At 37.8% G+C, this 20237-nt stretch overlaps 2 protein-coding genes across 2 annotated transcripts in view; both read right to left on the bottom strand.

The window, feature by feature from the left end:
- Window positions 1-1787: 1787 nt before the first annotated feature.
- stard5 (StAR related lipid transfer domain containing 5) lies at window positions 1788-17857 on the bottom strand. Its single transcript, XM_063470422.1, has 6 exons — window positions 17398-17857; window positions 14643-14692; window positions 12681-12813; window positions 8144-8261; window positions 5198-5291; window positions 1788-5108 (listed from the first exon to the last, which is right to left on the bottom strand). Exons 1-6 carry the CDS (start codon window positions 17485-17487, stop codon window positions 4958-4960), a joined length of 636 nt encoding a protein of 211 aa, XP_063326492.1. The 5' UTR covers window positions 17488-17857; the 3' UTR covers window positions 1788-4957.
- Window positions 17858-18315: 458 nt separating this feature from the next.
- Window positions 18316-20237, bottom strand: part of LOC134629520 (transmembrane channel-like protein 3) — a 47889-nt gene continuing 45967 nt past the window's right edge. The window contains exon 22 of the mRNA XM_063476948.1: window positions 18316-19470. Coding sequence (XP_063333018.1) covers window positions 18468-19470 — 1003 coding nt within the window. The 3' untranslated portion in view covers window positions 18316-18467. The remainder of the gene's footprint in view (window positions 19471-20237) is intronic.

The raw sequence follows: 20237 nt of genomic DNA, 5'->3' as shown, positions 1-20237 counted from the left end.
GAAACGTCCCACATATGCAAACAAGACTCTAAAACTGTCAAATTGGTTAAAGAAACACACAAAACAAACACAAACGATTACTATTCCAAAAAACAATATTTCTCAGAATTAAAGGACAACTGCACATCTCGAGAAATAATACAAAACCCAGTTAATTGGCAAGGGTTTGAACACTGCAAGGTTCATTTTGCTTTAACTTGCTTGCTTAATGATATTTGTACAGATAAAAGCTTGTAATGTGGCGACAAACAAAATCAATTTGGAATCTGGAGGCAGCTCAACACCCAAATAGCTGCAGGTACCTGAACCTTCCTACTGCTGCAGTAGCTTGACACTGAATCTTATTAAGAGATTAAATTAATTACAGAAATTGATATACTAGATTGAATTTTATTAATTAATATTATTAAAAAAAAGTTTCTGTGCTCACAGTCTAAGTCATGTGCCTGAAATAACAATATTAATGGTAATTTCATAGAGATGATGAAGATGATTACTAGTGTCTTTGCAAATTTGTGAAGACATTTTTTTGCTCCATGACACCTACAAAGTTGTATTTAGCCTGTGTTTGTTACATCTAGAATGACAAGTGTCACCATTGTCCAATCATATATGCAGTACATGAAAACCTGAAATTAGACACTGGACTACATTTGAAGTATAGTATGTGATAACAAGCAGTTTTACTCCCTCTGCCACCAATCAGGTCATATGAACAACTTCCTGTATCTTCAATAAATGGCTTTAGTCACTGGGATTCAGGTGATGTCCGATTGTTTTCACTCCTCCTTGCTACCACAGCTGCCTTTGAAATTGACAATCATTTGAGATTTTTGATGAAATTTGAAAGAGATTGAAAAAACTACAGAAAACCACAATAACAGAAACACCGTTAACAATGAAACTGAATACAGCAGTCCTGTGCTGGGCTGTTATAGTGCTCTCGTGAAATTTGTCATGTTTTAAGTAAAGGTGTTTTTAATGTCTGAAAAACAATTATGCAGTCATAAGTAAAAAATGACAGGAACACCTTTTTAATGAAAGTATAGCACGAAGTCACTTAAGCTTCTTGGATTTTGATCTTGTCAGGGGGTTTTCAGCTGCTTTGGTGTTAATGAAATGAACATCAGGTGCACTGGAGGGGCAACAATTAGACGACCCCCAAAATAGGAACGGTTTTACAGGTGGAGGCCACTGACATTTTGTCTTCTCATAGTTTCTGTTTTGTTTTTTACCAGTTTTGCATTTTGCTAGGGTCAGTGACACTATAGTAAGTGTGAAGTGAAATTTGGACCCTACAGATTTTGCACAGGTAGTCCAAATCCTCCAAGCGCATCAATACGTGCCATAGCTAGAAGGTTTGCTCAAGATTATGAAGGAAATTCCAGGAGACAGCCAGAGAACTGGACAGGTCCTAACGCATCAACAGGACCATTATCTGCTTCTTTATTCAAGGAGAAACAGGATGAGCACTGGAAGAGCCCTACACAAAAATTTCTTGGGTACTGACATTCACACCAGCAGGCCAATGGTGTGAATGTCTTTGACGAGGGTGGCCTCGAGGCCCTTTGTCCTCTATTCACCGTCTGGCACCACAGAGCCTGAAGGTAAATGTGTTGGAAAATGTGAGAGCTTGAAGAATAAAAAGTGAGAATGTGTAGAAAAAAATGTGATCTTGTATTCTGACATTTTCACTTGAAAAAAAACTTCATAAATTTTATAATATACAGTTACAGAAAAAATATTCACAAATGTGTTGATTGACGTTTTCACAAATATGGGCTGCATTCAAAGTTTACTCATATTTATTTATTTATTTTTACTAATTACAACCACAACTCTGTGATTACAACCTCTCAAATCAGTGAATACAGTGGGGATTATTATACAAGTGTTGGTTTGAACTTGGTATGGGTTCATTAAAGCATGATAATTGTAGGTAATTGATCAGAATTGGATTTTATTTGTCTATGCTGTCAGTTATAGTTCTTAGAAAGAAAATCCAAATTGGCAAAAATTGGCATAATGCTGAAGAAATAGAAATTCCTAATCCATGCATTCCATCAATAGAATTTGAAGAAACAAAATACTATAAATTAATGTGAAGCTCCAGTAGCACTTTATAGTGTCACACTATTAAGCATTAACTTATTAGCAAGTACTTATTTTTTATATGTAATTAATCCTCCCTAGTATGTTGTTTTGTATACTGACACCATGTACAGCAATCACTGATACTACATCACTGCTAGCAATAATCATAATCATAGTCATGATCATATTCATAATAATTTAGCTGTATTTATAAATGGCATAATACAGTGTAATGTAATGTAAAAGGTGAATTAAGCTCTTGCTAATACCTTGATAATGCTTAGTCTGACACTATTATGCATTAAGTGCTAGCAAAGTCCCCCACTCTGTCTTGAAAATTAAATTAGATTAAATTAAGATTAAAATCAGTGCATTTCCATTCAGTTAGAAACTTACTTTTGTCTTTAGGATTTATAAACTGTAACCCCTCCCCATAAAAAAACCCAAAGCACTGCAAATAGACTACTGTAGTTTCCATAGATTAAACGGAATGTTTGCTTACTTGTTAAAACAGAAAAAGATGAAATAAGCTATTACCCATATTCATCTTCGTACAGTACAGATATCCTCCTTAATGGATCAGCCAATCAGAACAAAACTTTGTCCAAACATTACTACGCATACAGCGTTTATTAACATCTGTGTTTTTTATCTTTTATATTCATCTTATAAATACCACTTTTTATTTTTCTATGTATCACTTTCATTTCATCATTATGATTGTTTCACGTGTGACGTTTACCGTACATTGCCTATACTTCACCCTCACTGAAAATTTCCTTTTTCTTTTGAATTGGTTGTGACAGCTTGATATCTTGAGCCAGTTATACAGCAGTTATTCTCATCATTCTATCTTACACATGCAATTACCTCAAGCAATTTTTCAAATTTTTTTTACATCAAATCTGTCAGTCGTAGTTTTATAAATTGATATGAAAATGACAAAAAAAAAAAAAAGAAAAAACTTTTTATGTTTTCCTAAATGAAATATAATTGATTTGGTCATTACTGAACCAGTCTACCAAAGTTCCACTGTTGTTTCAGGTACAGTTTACCAAGAAACAGAATGGAAACTGTGCTTCAGAAAACACTGCCATGAAAGTCACAGGAAGACACTTCTGCTCAGGTGAACAGCATTAAAAATATCCAATTTAAAGGCATTTTAGGTACGTCAGAAGGATAAAAAAAAAAAAAATTTGCTTACAAGGGCTCCCCACGAATTCCAATGTATACTTTATCGTTTTAGTATAGCTGATAAAAGAGGTAGATATTCATTGTTTGCAGGTGAACAAAACCACAGGAATTCAAGTACAACACGAACAAGCGGGTAAAATAAGTATAGAAAATGTCACTCACTTTTTTAAGTAAATATTTGTAACAGTGCTACTGTCATGAAATTCTAACAGATGTCAGTAACAACCCATCCAATCCACACATGCAAAGAAATCAAACCATAGATGTCCATAAATTATGTGTAAGTATTGAACATGGTTACTGAAATTTATCCAAAAGCCTTTGTTGGTGATGACAGCTTCAAGATGAAAAACTATGCATTGCTCAGGTGGGAGTTTGGGCCTACTCTTCCCCATAAACAGTCTTCGAGCAGCAGATTCTTATCAAGAATGTCTCTGTACATTTGCCCCACACATCCTTCATTTAATTATATGAAGCATGCCAGTACCCTAAGCTGAAAAAATAGCCCCACAGCTTGATGTTCCTGTCGCCAAACTTCACCGTTGGTATAGCGTTTCTTGGATAATAATAATAATATGATGATGATCTCTATTATGGCATCAAAACAGTTCAGTTTTGGTCTCATCTGAACAGACTTTATTCTCCCAGCATTTCACAGCATTTCTTTAAAAGTTCAGCAAACTTTAAACGTATTTCAACATGCTTTTTATTCAGCAATGAAGTTACGCATGGTGAACATGGATACAGGCCATGGGGGTGGAGTGCATTACTTAATTTTTTCTTTGAAATAACAGTACCTGCTGATTCCAGGTGTTTCTGTAGCTTTCTACAAGTGGTCCTTCACTGCTGGAAAACTCTTCTGATTATTCTTTTCACTCCTCTGTCTGAAATGTTGCGGGAAGCACCTGGTTGTGGCTGGTTTTTGGTCAGATTATGGTCCCAACCGTGCTCACTGGAACTTTCAGTATTTTAAAATTCTTCTGTAACCAGTGCCATCAGTATCTTTTGCAACAATAAAGTTGCAAAGGTCTTGCAGAGCATCATGAGATTCTTGTGTGACACCTTGGTAATGTTACTTTTTATCAGCCATCAGGTGGGACTGAACAAGCTAATATTAATTTGCACTGAGTGGCAGGATTGCATTCTAATTAATGATAGATTTCGGTTGCTGTCATGACTTTCTTCATGTGTTTAACCTGTGTCCCTTTTTGTTATTATAAATAACTTTATGGACATCTATGGTTTGATTTCTTTGCATGTGTGGATTAACTGGGTTGTTACACACATAGTAAAAATTTGAGGTCAATAGGAACTTTAGAAATATATTTACTTGAAACATTGGTGATGTGTTTCGTACTTCTTTTAACAGCTGTAAATGTGAGGTATGAAGTTAAAACCAATAAACGATATCAGCATAAGTTGACTAAGAGCCGTGCAATGTGCATGTTTACTATACACGTAAGTAAGAAGAGAAAATGTCTAATGCCACACTATTCTCATAAAAAAGGAATGTTTTTCATGCTTTTAACACGTGTACAAATACGTCTATGTTCAAGTGATCATCTGATAATCTGAGCTTGTTCATTACTGTTGACTTAGACTGTTAAAAATGGCATGAACATCTGAACTACTCGTGAGCAGCCCTCGGGCAGGAATTGAACTCTTTGTGTCAAAAGTCCTTGAGTGATTTAACAGACTTGGCCAGGTTGCTGTAGAACTCAGCCATGCTGGAGGGGAAGAATGAGTCAACCACAGAACGAGGGAGGTAGCCTCCTAGGTCTGTTTGGAAAAAAGTCAGCACCTGGGTTTTGTTGGGCTCTCTGGAAAAAACCAAGGGGGAAAAAAAGAGAGAAACTTTTAACACACACACACACACAAATGAAATAGAATATATTGTTTAGTTACTCACCCTGAGACGGGGACACAGATGCAACCACAGGGATGGTTGAATCCTCTCACATAGCCAGACTGGGGAGGGCAGCTCGGGTGAATTGTATTGGTAGCTTTTTGATGTCACACAAAAGATACAAGGACATAACCATATGAGTCTATTTATACCGGTCCATGGGAGAATAAATCAAAGATTCATAACATTTTTGAGAATATTAGATTGTAACAATGTAAACGTGTAGTTTAACCTCATCACAATAAAAATGCTATTGGTAAACATGTCTCAAAGTACAAAACAAAGTAACCAGCATATTTTGCATCAGTTCATTGCATTGTAGTTCCTGGAGCTCCACTGATCTAAAACTGATGGCATCTTCAGAACAGGCTGATTAATGGCAGTGCTGCTTTGCAGTGCAAATGCTTCTGATAATATAGTGATTTTACCTCAGTTATTTTCTTCTTTTTCTATATATTTCTCTGATGAATGTCCTATTCATTTATTTATTATGTCTGTTTTTGACCAGGATATGTCCTTCAATGCACACATTAAACAAATATGTAAGACTGCTTTCTTCCATTTGCGCAACATCTCTAAAATTAGAAATATCCTGTCTCAGAGTGAAGCTGAAAAACTAGTTCATGCATTTATTACTTCCAGGCTGGACTACTGTAATTCATTATTATCAGGATGTCATAAAAACTCTCTGAAAAGCCTTCAGCTAATCCAAAATGCTGCAGCAAGAGTCCTGACAGGGACTCGAAAGAGAGAGCAGATTTCTCCTGTATTGGCTTCCCTTCATTGGCTTCCTGTTAAATCCAGAATTGAATTAAAAATTCTGCTCCTCACATACAAGGTCTTTAATAATCAGGCCCCATCTTATCTTAATGACCTTGTAGTACCATATCACCCCATACCTGTCCCTGTCATGTGCTTCCTGTTTTATTTTTGATAGTCCTGTTCTGTGCTCAGCTTCTGTCCCCCGTCTCGTCTGCCTAATTAGTTCCAGCTGTGTTTCCCTCCAGTCTCCCATTCCCTGATTTCTCCGTTGTGTATTTTAGTCCTCTGTCTTCCCCTGCTTGTTGTCGCGTCGTACCTCCAATATGTTGTTTTTCCTTCTGTGCTCCTTTCCTAGCTCTGTTTCCCAGTGTCTTAGTGTTTACATTAACGTTCGTATTTCTAGTTCCTCGTTTTCGGTTTTGTTTTCTGTATAAAGAGTTTTACAGCCAAAATAAAGCTGCCTTCTTTAGTTCTCTCCTTCGTTGTCCGTGAGTCCTGCATTTGGTCCAATCTCCTGCCTGCCACACAGCGATTCATGGCAAAAACTGAACTGACTTTAGGGCCAGGGAGTAGGTCAGCTCCTTTAATCAGCCAGTTAAAGCCAGTATTTTCAACTTTACTGTTATCACGTCTTTTAAAATAAAGTAGACTTCTACATTTGTGATATCACTGAAAGGGAGAAAGTGTCTGAGACTGTTCATGCACTGCATCGTGCAGATAAAAGTCAACTGTGCATTGCACATGGACAGCACTGCTTAAAATAATAAAAAATGATTCATAAAGTTAGTTGCCTTTGCGTATACCACTCTGCTTCTTTGTCAAACATCGAGTTGCCAAAATATCTTTACATTACCAAGTTGGCTCTTGTAAGTGTCGTCGTCTTTAGAACTTTGGGCTGTGTCTGTCAGAGTACTGTTGTTGGCTGAGTGTTCATTACATTTTTCTGTCATTTCTCTTTTACTGCTCTCACTTTACGAGCGTACTGGTGTATATGGCTGCAGCAGCCCAAACAGCACACACACTGCTCCTGGCTGCTCCTCCTGAGGCTGTTTTTATCACCGTGTCGCTTGTGTCACATGGCGATTTTCACATCACATTCTGCGTTGCAAGACATCATTTTTGTGGCACGTCGGCCGGTCGTGCACCATTTTTTTTTTTGTAACCTGGTGCGTTGAAGAGAAGTGTACGATCGTGCTGTTTTTTTAACCACCATTTTAACGAGAATCCTGCACAGAAGCTCAGAGATACACTGACACACAGAGGGAGAAGTTGCAACCATTTAAAATTTTGAGTTTGTGGAAGGAACTTTGCAAAAAACAATCACTTGACAAAGTCCCGGCTTCTGGTTTTGACTTCTTCTCGACTTTATCAGCAAGTATGATGCAATATTATCTGAGTGGCGACACTTATCATTTAGGAGAAAACTGCAGTGTCTTCTTGTGCCGTAACGGCGGGTATAAATGACTGCATCTGTGTGATGACTGTGGGGCGGCGAGTGAAGCAACCACTGCAGAGGGTATATTGGCACCTTAAAGGCCACAGTATACCCACTGTAATGGTCGCTTTGCCCTCTGTCGAAACCTCATTTCACAGACACTTGTATTTATACCCACCATTACGGCGCAGAAAGCTGCTGTGGTATATAACAATAACCATAAGTGTCGCTACTCAGACAGTATCACCACATAAGCTTTGATATAGGAGATGTTGTTGTCAAAACTGGAGGCCAAGGCTTGGACCTCCATCTGTGTATCTGTACGTCTCTGAGCTTCTTTGCTAAAATGTAACTAAAATGGTGCAAAAAACCCTTCAAGATCATACACTTGTTTCTTCAACCCAGCTTACAAAAACTGAGAGGTGGATGACAAGTTGAGTATAGTGGCACCGTAAACTGTGTGCCTCAAACTAACCTGACTTGGCTCTAACTCTAATCTAACCACATGATTGGGTCGGCACAGTGCTGAAGCAGTCAATGCTGTTCATTTCTGTGCAAGTGAGCAAATTTACAGGCAATCAGACAATTATTTCTCCCACGATTTATCCTAATCATAATAACATCTCGAAGAGCCATGCACTCACTTCTGGAAGTAAAAACGGTGCTTAAGTGCGCATCACAATCAACCTTAGAAAGTAAAAAAAGACAGAAGTACACGAAGAGTAAGAGACAAAAATTGAGTCATTACGCACCATTTGAAGAAATGCTGCCATCTTCGTATTGCTTAATTAAAATAACATCTACAAAGTCTCGTGGTGCTATGATGCCCATAGCTGCAGAGGGCGTGACTGTTCGGCAGATCGAGATGTCCTGCACAAGAGTGGACGACAAGGGGATGTACTCAAAAAAGCTTAACAAAAAACAAATATGATACACATTTTGATATCAGTTCATCCAGAAAGTATTCGCAGTGCTTTACTTGATTATCATGGTACAACCTTATTCCAAAATGAATTAAAGTATTTTTTACCCCTAACCTCTACACACAACACCCTATAATGACAAAGTCAAAAAGTTTGCTTGAAATTATTGCAAATTTACTCAACCCTCTGTTTGTCAATCCTGCTCCATCTGAACACTTGCCAGTGTTCCTATGCTCAAGCATTCCCCTCAGTCATACCAGTTATCCTCTAAATCCGTGCACCTGGTAACTAACTGGATTAGAATATAGTGGTCTGGAAAAGTAGGCCCCAAGGACCTGAATAGAGCAACCTGTAAGAACTGAGCGATGCTTTAAAATTCAGAATTTCGGTGAGAGGTCTGCTATCACAATCATTTCATAGACTGCTTTCTCATTTGTTACATTGGTTAAAATGACACCTGATTATATTCTGATCAGTATTAAGCAGTTAACTATCAGTAAAATCACATAAAAGTTATGATTCTGTGTTTTAACAATTACAACATGCCATTTCTATAATTCAGAATCATATATAATGATGGATAGGAGACATTTCTTATCTTTCACATTCCTGCAGCCAGCCTCACACTCCCTAAGACACTAATCTGCCAAGGTCAAAGCTGATTCATGTCTACTGAATTTCTCATTCATCATATTAGACTTTGTGGCGTGAATGAGACACGGCGAGTCCACAGGTCACTTTTTGAGTCATTTTATTGAATGCGGCGGCAGCTCACAGACTGCCAGCCAGATGGTGTGCAGGTGCGTCCGCACAGCACCACAGACTTATACTTTACAAACTCTGTATCACCTGTAGACATTAAGCGCTTTTACCCTCTCTCAGATGTAATGAGAGGTAAACCAGGAGGACTTCAATATCTTTCAGTTCCACCTGTCTCTTGACAGTTGACCAGGTGATGAGCGTGCCATGTTTCCTCCAGATATGACATTTAGCATTCAGACCAAAGAGTTAAATCTTTGTTTCATCATATCAGAGAATTTCGTTTCTCTAATCTGAGTCTTTCAGTTGCCTTTTGGCAAACTCCAGCTGTCATATGCCTTTTACAAACAAGTGGCTTTCATTCTCTCTCCACATAGCAATGCTGGAGAGTGAGTGGACTGGTCACCTCCTTGACTAAGGCCCTTCTAACCCAATCACTCAGATCAGATTGCTCTAGGAAGATAACTGGTGGTTCCAAAGTTCTTCCATGTACAGATGATGAAGATCACTGTGCTCACTGGGACTTTCAATGCTGCAGATTTTTTCCTGTACCCTTCTCCAGATCTGTGCCTTCATACAATCCTGTCTTGAAGGTCTACAGACAATTCCTTGGATTTTATGGCTTGGTTTGTGCTCTGACATAGACTGTCAGAGGATCTTAGAGAGATGTGTTCCTTTCCAAATCATGTCCAATTAACTGAATATGTCACAGGTGGACTCTGTTCAAGCTGTAGAAACATCTGAAAAAATGATCAGTGGAAACAGGATTCACCTGAGCTCAGTTGTAACTGTCACAGCAAAGACTGTTAAGTTACTTTTGTTTTTCTATTTTTAATAAACTTGCAAGAATTTCAAGCAAACATTGTTATTTTTTTTTTACATTTCATCATTATGGGGTATCGTGTGTAGAACTTTGAGGTGAAAAATAAATTTAAGCCACTGTGGAGTACGGCTGTAATATGACCAAATGTGGAACAAGTGAAGCGCATATGCATTTAAAACTGCACCAGGCAAGAATTTCACTTTAAAATAAAGTAAGTGACTTTTCCAATTTATCAGTTTTCATTAACAGACAAACACGTAACCATGACAAGAGATGTGAGAAGCGCTTTCATTCATACTACGTATTAATAGATGCTGGTTAATATAAGATTTCCAAATAGTTTTGAGGAAAGCAAAAACAAAACAAAACACAAAAAACTGATGCAGCTTTAAATAAAATTAAAAATTGAATGACTTGATGGAACTTTAAAGAATGTAAGGGAAAAACTACAGTGGGGCAAATAATTATTTGATCCCAACTGAATTTATAAGTTTATTCACAAAGAAAAGAACAGTTTCTAATTTTTCTGGTGGTACATTTAAAGAAGAGAGAGACATAATAGTTACTCAAAAATACAGAAAAAACACATTACATAAAAGTTGTAAATTGATCTGCTTGTTATTGAGGGAAAAAAGTATTTGATCCAAGCAAACATGACTTGGTAATGAAACTCTTCCTGGTTGCCAGGTTTGCATGCATCTCAGGACGGGCACTCCTCTAGAAACTCTCTAAAGTAATTTGAAGTTTCAACTCCTTCCATAGACTTTCTATATGAAAATGGGTCTGGAGACTGGCTAAGCCAATCTATGACCAAATGTGTTTTATCTTAAGTCGCTCCTTCATTGCCATTGCAGTATGTTTTGGATCACTGTCATTCTGGATGACCCATCCATGACCCATTGCTCACTGGGTTTTATGGTACACAGACCGGTCCACTGGCCCCTCAATACAGTCAAATTGTTCTGTACCCTCAGCAGAGAAACAGTCCCAAAGCATAATGCTAACAATGCTGTTCTTGATGTAATGGTCCCAACTGCCTTAATCAACAAGATCATTAACAAGTTTCTCCCATGTAGTTGTGAATAGGGGTGGGTTTTTATAATCGATTTATCGATTAAAATCGATTCTGGCTTGGATAACGTGAAATCGATTCATTAAAATCCTGAATCGATTTTTTTATATAAATTTATTTTGCCCGAAATGCCAGAATCTCAGGTGAAACCTCACAAAATTTCAATAACCACCAAACAGCTAAGACAGTAAATGAGAGCAGGTACACGGATTCTGCACAAAGACGTAAACACACAGCGCGGACCCGCAGATCAGAATCAGTGAGATGTCGCCTTTTTCACCTGATGGCACGGACACGGTCGGGGCTGAAAGCCGACAGCTCGCTGATTCCGATCTGTCGGCGGGTCCGCGCTTTGTGTTCACGCCCTTTTTGCGCTGATTCTAAAGCTGTTAGTTTTATCTCTCTCCAAACAATATTGACCGAACCAGCAGCAAAAGAAGATCCAAACTACGCTTCACATAAACATCGTTATGAATTCACTCTGACTTTTGCTGTTTTGCTTCCACCACGATAAAATCTCTCTCTCTCTCTCTCTCTCTCTCTCTCTGTACTTCAAGAACAGTTTCCCGTCTAAAAATCTGTTTCTGCATTATTCGCTTGCTTGTTACGCACAAGTCTACCGTTGTTTACAGCGCTGTCGGCCGCTGTTTTTTTTTTTTCCTTTTACATACTTCCGAAAAGAAAACCTAATTTCTGCCGTTCAATACTGAACAAATTTAAACTTTTTAAAATTATGCAAAATGCTAAAACGCTTAGCCGTGTCTCTAATAAAACCGCTGTAACGTCAGAGGTAATGTTCATATGTTGATTAATGGTTTTCTTTCCTTTTTGATGTACTGCAGAATATTTTTATAAAATCCCAGGCCAGGAAAATCACCTTCATGTTTTTCTGTGTTTTATCTTCAGCTACTTTGACACAAAGGCATCTGCTGTGACGCTCACACCTTTGATAAAGTCTTGCGTGTCAGCTTCCTTTTTATAGATACAAAAATATGTAAATGTACTGATCTGAATTATAATATTTATGACTGTCAAAATTTCCCAGATTCAAATAGAATTGAATTGAATTGAATTGAATTGAATCCAATTGAATCCAATTGAATCGAATCGTGGATCAAATCGATTCGAGACCTTGTGAATCGGAAACGAATCGATTCTAGAAATCAGTGACGATACCCAGCCCTAGTTGTGAACTGATCCAGCACCTTTCTCATGACTTACCTTATCCCATGAGGCAAGATCTTGCATGGAACTCCAGACTAAGAGAGACTGGTTGTCATTTTATATTTCTTCCATTTCCAAATATTTGCACCAACAGGTGTAATTTTCATCGATCTCATTTCATCAACACGTTGAAATCAGTAGTATATGTAATTTGTTGAATGACTGTAATCTGTGGGAGACTGAATTCTGATTGAGTTGTATGGGATCAAATACTTATCTCAATGAAATTCAATGGCATGCGAATCAATTTATAACCTTTATGTAATGTGTTTTTCTGGATTTTTGGTTGATATTCAGTCTCTCGTTATTAAAGAAAACTACTGTAAAATTAAAAAAAACAAAACATTTGTTTTTGTGCAAACTTCAGCTTGGGATCAAATAAGTATTTCCCCCATAAAAACTCTATGGTTAAATAAATAATGATAATAATAATAATAATGATCACAAAACATTATTTGAACAGAAAGGAGACAAAAAAAATAACACACCTCTGTAATTTGTTCCAGAACCTCAAACCTTTTGACATTGTTGTCCCATTTGACTCTGAGCCCATTGGGTACCGGTTTAAGACATTCCCACACTTTTTCAGGAGTGCCGTTGACAATCCCGTCACCCTTATAACTACCAGTGTAATCAGATAATGGCACATAGTCAGGAGAGAAGATTATGAAGGAATGACTACCACATTCTTGTATAAGAAAACAATTTGACCTACGCACACAGATAACAGAAGCAAAACATTCTGTTATAAATGTGACTTGCAAAAACATTCACATGCAGGTGATGCACTGAGAATTATTAAAGATCTACATTTAAGTATGTAAAGTAGACTCACTAGCTTTTCTGAAAACTGCAATGGCTCCAAACTGATTCCTTTAAATAGAAGCTATGAAATTATCAATAAAAAAAAGATATCTAATTTGAGAGCAGCCCATTTTTACCCTTACACCCGACCAGTGTCTTTCCTGAGTGCAGTTTTGCTGTTAAAAGGGAGTTTTTCCTCCCATCTGTAACCAATTTCTGGCTTAAAGAGGATTATTGGATCATTTTGTAGGGTCTTTATGTTGTAAAGAACATTGAAACAACTGTTGTTGTACACTTGTGCTATACGAATAAAAGTGTACTGAACTCAGCATAATAATACACTCTGATTTATGCAATGCAGTTTAGCTATATGCCAATTTTTAGAGAAATTCTGAGGTCCACCAAACATTAGGATAAGTAATAATGATCTGCTGTAACTTTACAAGCTTTCATTATGAGGCCAGTGTAATGAAATAATTTACCTAGCTACCTTTTCACTCATATTTAACCTCCTAAGACCCAAACTCTTTCATTTCATTGTTAATTTCTCTTTGGGACCTGATGAATGTTAAAACAAAGAATTAGATGTTTTGGGGTTTTTTTTACCTAATATTTGTTTCTGAGAAAGATGAGATTCACATATGAGTACATTCGCTTTAAATTTCAATAGAACAGTGGTAGTATAATGTCCTCGTGAGAGGATATCAGGCCCTTGCAGAGCAAAACTTTGTATTTTGGTCTAGACAATCCAAAATGTGATGTCCACATATGTGGACGCCAGGTCCTAGGAGGTTAAAGTGGACATGAAACACTTCATATATAAAGGCTAATTTACACCATGGAGCTCTGCTCTCAAAAACAGACACAGATGCAACACTGTCTATGTAGCTGGACTTAAGAAATAAACGTGTTTTAAAAACTTGAATCACTTAATGCCATCTTGTGGCAGAACAGAATGTGACATCATTGGGTTTGTTGGCTGGTTGCAGTCAATAGACTTGCATTGGTTTCTGTTAGCTAACTAGTAACATAACCGATAACTTGGTGGAAAATAAGAACACTAAAACTAAAAATCAGTCCCAGAGGGTCACTTTTGTGCTGCCCCTGGCAGTAACAATGAGTTAGTTTTATCTTAAAAAAACTGAGTATATGCTGTCTACTGTCAGTCTGTGTCTCTTAACCAGTAAGTGGGTTCCTTATTGTTTGGCCAGCTGCACTGAAAAGGGAATTTCCACCATGAACTGGTAGTTTCCCCTTGATACCTGAACTTTAAAGTCAAGAACACACAGTGCTCTATTTTTATTTTTAATCTGAGTTAAACTAGAAGTTGAATAAAATCATCCACAGATAAATGTATGATTACAATTACTGATGAAAAGAAGTGTATTCCAAAAAAAAAAAAAAAAAAAAAAACAATATTCCAGGAGCCCCAACAAGCACAAAAGTTTTTCTGAGGCATTTCTGGTTTGGTTTGGTTTTAATTCCATCATCCTAAAAAGTCACCATTATCCTTATTCCTGTTTTTATTCTTACACCTGCACAACAATGTTTTCTCCAGAAAAGCACTAATCTGTATATTTGATGTGTGCTTAATACTTGAGGAAAGCAATAGTGCAAAAGAAGTGAAAAAAAGACAGATTTCTCACAGATTCCCCGGGAACTCAGATGAGGGTCGCCACGACACAATGACATCATTCTGCCAAAGAAAACGGAACATTAACTGTGAACAGCATTTGGCTATAATGGACCGTGTCGGGTTTGTTGAAAATCTATGGAGAGAAATTCGCATGAAAAGAGTTACAAATGTATATGATACACAAGCGTGTAAGATTTACAAATGTGCGGAGTGATTTGTGTGTAACCTTTGGGTACACACAAATGTGTGCTTCAATTCACATACAAAAAAATCGGACCACATTAAACAATTTTACAAACGTGTCCATCCAAACTTGATGCACACATTTAAAATAAATAGTGATCATTTGCGTGCAACTTTTTTAATTGCAGCTGCACAAATCGAATCATTTTTCTTTTTAAAAAGCTTCTTGTGCATACAAAAGTTTAAAATACATGAGATCCACAAATGTACATTATGTTCAAGTCCCATAGGAAAACTGTGACATCTGGGCTTCCACTCTGTTCCTGTTTCTTTCTCTAAATAAAACAGACCAGTTCATCAACCCTCTATTAGAAAACATAGATTTACAAGTTACAAACCCCACACAGTAACCTATAAAGGTTAATGTGTGGTTTAAATAAGCTGCTCTTCCACGCTGGACATTCTTCAGTCAGTGCGTAGCTGCAGATTTGGGAACACTACGGTTGAATATCCCTGTGGATCATCCTCTGAACTAGGTATATGCTAATGAATCTCTGTATATTTGAATATGGATAAACCAGGTAGTGTGGAACACTTTGATGTTGATCCTACTCTTCTTGGATAACAGCAGGCTATCATTGATATTAGCTTAATAACTAATGATGAAGTTTGTCATCTGAGTTCATCACTAAGTTAAACGTTTTCTGCTCTCAGCTAGCATCAGCTTAAATAAACCCTGTAGATGATGATGAATTTCTACCAGTAGACTTACCCACAAGAGACTGCTAGCAATCTGCCAGGTCTCTCCTAGCAGAGAGATTTACCTCAAAGTGTTACAAATGCATACATGATCTACAGACGTAAACTAAGATTTACACATGATAAATGGACTGGTTCTTATATAACATTTTTTCTCTTTTTTCTATATTTAACAACTTTCTATCTAACATTCACGCACATTCACACATTGATGTGTGACTGTGATGCATCAGAGAGCAATTTGAGGTTAGTATCTTGTCCAAGGATGTTTGGCATGCACCTTGGAGCAGCCAGGTATCGAACTGCCAAGCTTTCGATAACAGATGACCTGCTCCTGACCTACAGTCATGTACTGTACAGTGTACAGTGATTTCTGTCTAACTTTTGAGGACTCACAAATTCCAATCCACATACAAATACAAAGCAATTTGACAGATGTGTAAATCCAAACCTGAATTGTGATCATTTAAGCTCAATTTTTAACTTTTATACAAATGTCTAAAAATAGAAGTAACAACTCACTTACAAAACCTTAAATGGATGTGCATGAATCGCCTGCTACTAGGAAACCATGACATCTAGACTTCCTCTGTATTCCTGTTTTTTTCTTTTGAATTTTTGTTAAATAAAGTAGAATGTCACCGTCTACCAGAAAACAGAAACAAAATCCATTTTGATTCGGCAGGCTCCTAACTGAGAGACGTGACCTGGAAGTACCTGTGTGGCAAGAGCTGTTCCAATTCTCCAAATAATAAGGAAAGGAGCTTCAATGCTTCCATTAGCATAGGATACACTGGACCATCCTTTATGAAAAGGTGGGAGAGAACAGTGTCCCATAATTCATTGCAACAGACATAATAAACAATTGCGCAGATCACGGGAATCATAGCATAAATTCTTGATATATTTAGAGTTTTTAACAACAGTTTGTTAAAGTCACAGCTGAACTCTGAACATCACACTGCTGGAATAAAAACCCCTTGTTGAATTGTTTCTCCATGAGCTCAAGATTATGATCTACATTCACTGATAAAAATGTGCTTAACGTTCTGTATAATCAGTGTTCATTGGTAACGTCCTTTCCTGTATTTCAGTCTTTAGGATTTATTTTTTACTTCAGTACAAGTCAGATTTACTATGTGAGGCAAATTACTGTCATGTCGCAATTGCAGGATGATCTAACAATGCACTGTAATTTATATACAAAGATGCAGGTAGTTCACTTCAGTGAAAACCAGCATTCTGCCGAGAGAATGTGAATTAGAGACTCAAAAATTCAATGCAAACTGAATTGCGTCTCTGAAAACAGCGAGGCAACTCAGATAAATGAGGAGGCTGAAGGAGAATCAATATGCTTTTGATATAAGAAATAACTCTGATAAAATTCAAAGAGTTCGGAGGATTAGGACTCAGTACAGATTTATCCAAATGAGAGCTGCAGTAGAAACTGTTCCATATTATAAACCTACCTGTGTAAACAGCTGATCTGTACGAGTACGGAAAGTCCGGACTCCGGACTTTCCGAGCACGAACTTGCGTACTTTGGTACTGAGAAACGACCAATATGTATTCTATGTCTACTATTTAGCTGTAGTCAGTACAGTCAGTAGTAAAACACACGTTTTACTCCTCTGTGGTGAATGAATGGGATGCAAAATGTTATTAGCTAAGCTTTCAAGTTAGAAAGCCCAAACTAACGTTTGTGAACTTTGAACTACCGACGCGGGCCACGTCAGTTAACCCACTAGACCAGAGAACAGCATGTATCTCGAAAATGTAGGGAAATAGTGTTGAGCTCATATGAGGATGTAAGAAACATTTACCGATTTCTTGCAGACTTTCCATCCAGACTCATCCTTCCTGTAGCTCATCAAGCAGTCGGCCACTGCTTTCGCTTTATGTTCATAATCCATTTTAGGGAATAACAATTAATCTTGCTCACCTAATTCAAAGGAGACTGATTAAATAGCTGACGGGAAACAGAAAACTGAAGTCACGCTGGATCTTAACAATACAAGTCAGGTCCAGCGGCTAAAAGTACCTTAACGAAGGCTAGAAACGCAAACCCTGGTCAGGTTAGTGTGGACCACCGCTACAAAGCTAGCGTTAGCCAGAATGAATGAGACGAGCTACGCAGCGGCCGCACCGCTGAAGAAAAATGTTCCATTGGCTTAGGGTAGTGTGACTTTTTGTCCCTGCCTGATTTAAAGCATTAAAATTCTAATTTTGTACAATTAATTTCCCCAAAGTACAAACAAAACACCGGAATCAGTTATACTGAGATATCGCGTCATCAAAAACAATGAACTTCCGGGAGCTTTCAAAACAAAACACCTTTAAACCTTATTGAACTACTTTTCATTCATTCATTAAACGTTAACAAATAGATTTCAGTGAACTTTTTAAAAACTTGATTCCAGTATTCCCATGATAAAAAGCTCAGTGGCTTTTAATAAAGTGATATACTTTTGATTTAGGGAGAGCAAGCTCACATCTATCATATTTTGAAGTCCCTCAGTCCTCATAGAAATTTCTCCAGCTTCACACACACCCGTGAACGTCCTCTTCCGTGATTACAGCAAATTAAGATGGGTATTTTAGTCAGCTCGGATACAATTTTATCTATCTATCTATCTTTCTATCTATAATAAAAGGCAACCAAATGTAATTATTTAAGTTGTTTATGTTTTTATTGCTGATGTTACACAAGTAGACACATTCTTCTATTGTTCTATGCACTTCCACAATAGCTAGTGCAATTATTTAACAGCATCAAAAGGATATGGAATCACAAACACAGAAAGGAAATTACATTTTTTGCGTGCTTTCAGTGCAGAGTGTCAGTTAATACCTGATGCTACATATATTATTTAACAGAAAAAATTCCAACATTTCAAACATTGGAGCAGACCAGATCATTTGATTCAGTGATTTTTAGATCAAAGCTCGTTTTGGATTTCTTTTTGGCCATTTGTCCTTGCCTGGCTCCAGACTTCAAATAGCGCTCCTTGTTGTGGATAACCTGAATATACTGGTCATTGCTGCTATTCTGCTGGTCACTGCTAGAGGCCAGGGAAGCTGAGTCTGACTCAGTCTGCACATTCTCCAGCTTTTGCTTCGTCTTGGACTTCACATGAGGCTCAACATGCCTGGCCCGAGTTTGAGACAGACACTGTCTTCTCGGGGAATGAATGTGACATCTGGTTTGCAGAAGAAGAGGGTCAGCTACTCTCACATTGGCCTGTGACTCAGAATGTGACTCTTCATCTCCACAGGCTATTTCTCCTACTCCATTCTCCTCTTCATCTACGTCTTGAGCCCCATATCTTCCTTGAGCTGTGTGGTTTTCTTTAGATATAGTTATGTAGGTTTCTAGACGGTCACCAATGTAGAAATGTGCTGGCTGTTGGAGGTTAGACGGTGAGCGAGGCCGATGAGTTTTCCCTAGTGACATCTTTCTCCTGCCTTTCCCTTGGTCTTCCTCCTCATCCTCTTCACTTGGATGTTGCTGTGATGCGTGGGACTGGTAAGGACGTGGTTTACTGTGAGCATTGCGTGGTGTGTAGCGTCTGACATTACGTGGGTACAGTTCCATGATCTCTGTGGGTTCCTCCATGAAATAATGGCGTGGGATCCGTGTGGCTGAGCGCAGCAACTTTTTCCTGGGTTCATGCTCATTGACAATCACATAGCGGGTGGTGTGACCACGGCGTCCTCTATAACTCTGTGCAGTAATGATCCCAGCAGCTTCAACTGGATGAACAGAATGTATAGTCTTCCTGCACAAGGGGTCAGAGTGAATGCTGTCAGAACAGTGAGGTGGAGAATTGTATACCATGTGATGGTAGGACTTGGATCTGCAGGTACCACTAGGACCACCAAGAAAAGGTGGAGGCCTATAATGAAAAAGGACAACAATAACAATCAGCTTTTGTGTTACAGCAGATTACATTTCTTTGTTTTCCATGGATTACAAATGTCAGTGCTCTCCATAGAACACTAGTGTTGTCGAACAGGGGAAAATGATACCGTCTTTACATATCTCTGCCCTCTGATAAAATGCTGATTAAGGATTATTTAGCTACAAATTAGGGCTGAATATGTTTATATTGTCTATTCTGTAGAATAGTCAGATGTCTATTCTTATTAATGTACAGAATTCACCTGCTTGCTGCTACTACTGCACATTCACCCAGTGTATATACTATATATATATATATAATGTTCTTCCTCTACCCCCCCCCCCCCCCCCCCCCCGTTTTTTTTTTGTACATGTCGAGGAGCGTGTCAGGATACATTTCACTGTGTGTTATACTTGTATAACTATGCATGTGACAAATAAAGAACCTTGAACCTTGATAGTTTAATCCTTGTTATATTAAAATCAAGAGGCACTTGATTGACTGGCATTTGTAGTCAATGACTGACTAAAGTCTGGAGCCCATGGACCGATCAGTTTGGCAGCATTTCGTTGAATCTGCGTAGTATAACTCGGTTCCCTTTGCCACAATACAAACTTTGTCTCTACCATGTTTGACAGATAATTTAGCATGTTTTGGATCATGAGCTGCTCCTTTTCTCTGCCACACATTTCTCTTCTCGTCATTTTGGTACTAGTTAATCTTGTTCATCTGTCAAAAAGATATTTTTTCAGAAATATGTA

Source organism: Pelmatolapia mariae, linkage group LG1, assembly GCF_036321145.2.
Source record: "Pelmatolapia mariae isolate MD_Pm_ZW linkage group LG1, Pm_UMD_F_2, whole genome shotgun sequence".
Classification (NCBI taxonomy): domain Eukaryota; kingdom Metazoa; phylum Chordata; class Actinopteri; order Cichliformes; family Cichlidae; genus Pelmatolapia; species Pelmatolapia mariae.
Note: the sequence above shows the minus strand (reverse complement) of the source record. Positions and strands in the feature narration are given on the sequence as shown.

Excerpts from the sequence above, each read along its gene's own strand:
- stard5 (XM_063470422.1), bottom strand. The coding sequence starts at position 17,487 with ATGGATTATGAACATAAAGCGAAAGCAGTGGCCGACTGCTTGATGAGC. Across the intron at positions 8,262-12,680 it reads TTCTGGAACAAATTACAGAG|GACATCTCGATCTGCCGAAC; the intron begins GTGTGTTATTTT and ends ACTCTTGTGCAG. Across the intron at positions 5,292-8,143 it reads TGGCAGCATTTCTTCAAATG|CTACCAATACAATTCACCCG; the intron begins GTGCGTAATGAC and ends GACATCAAAAAG.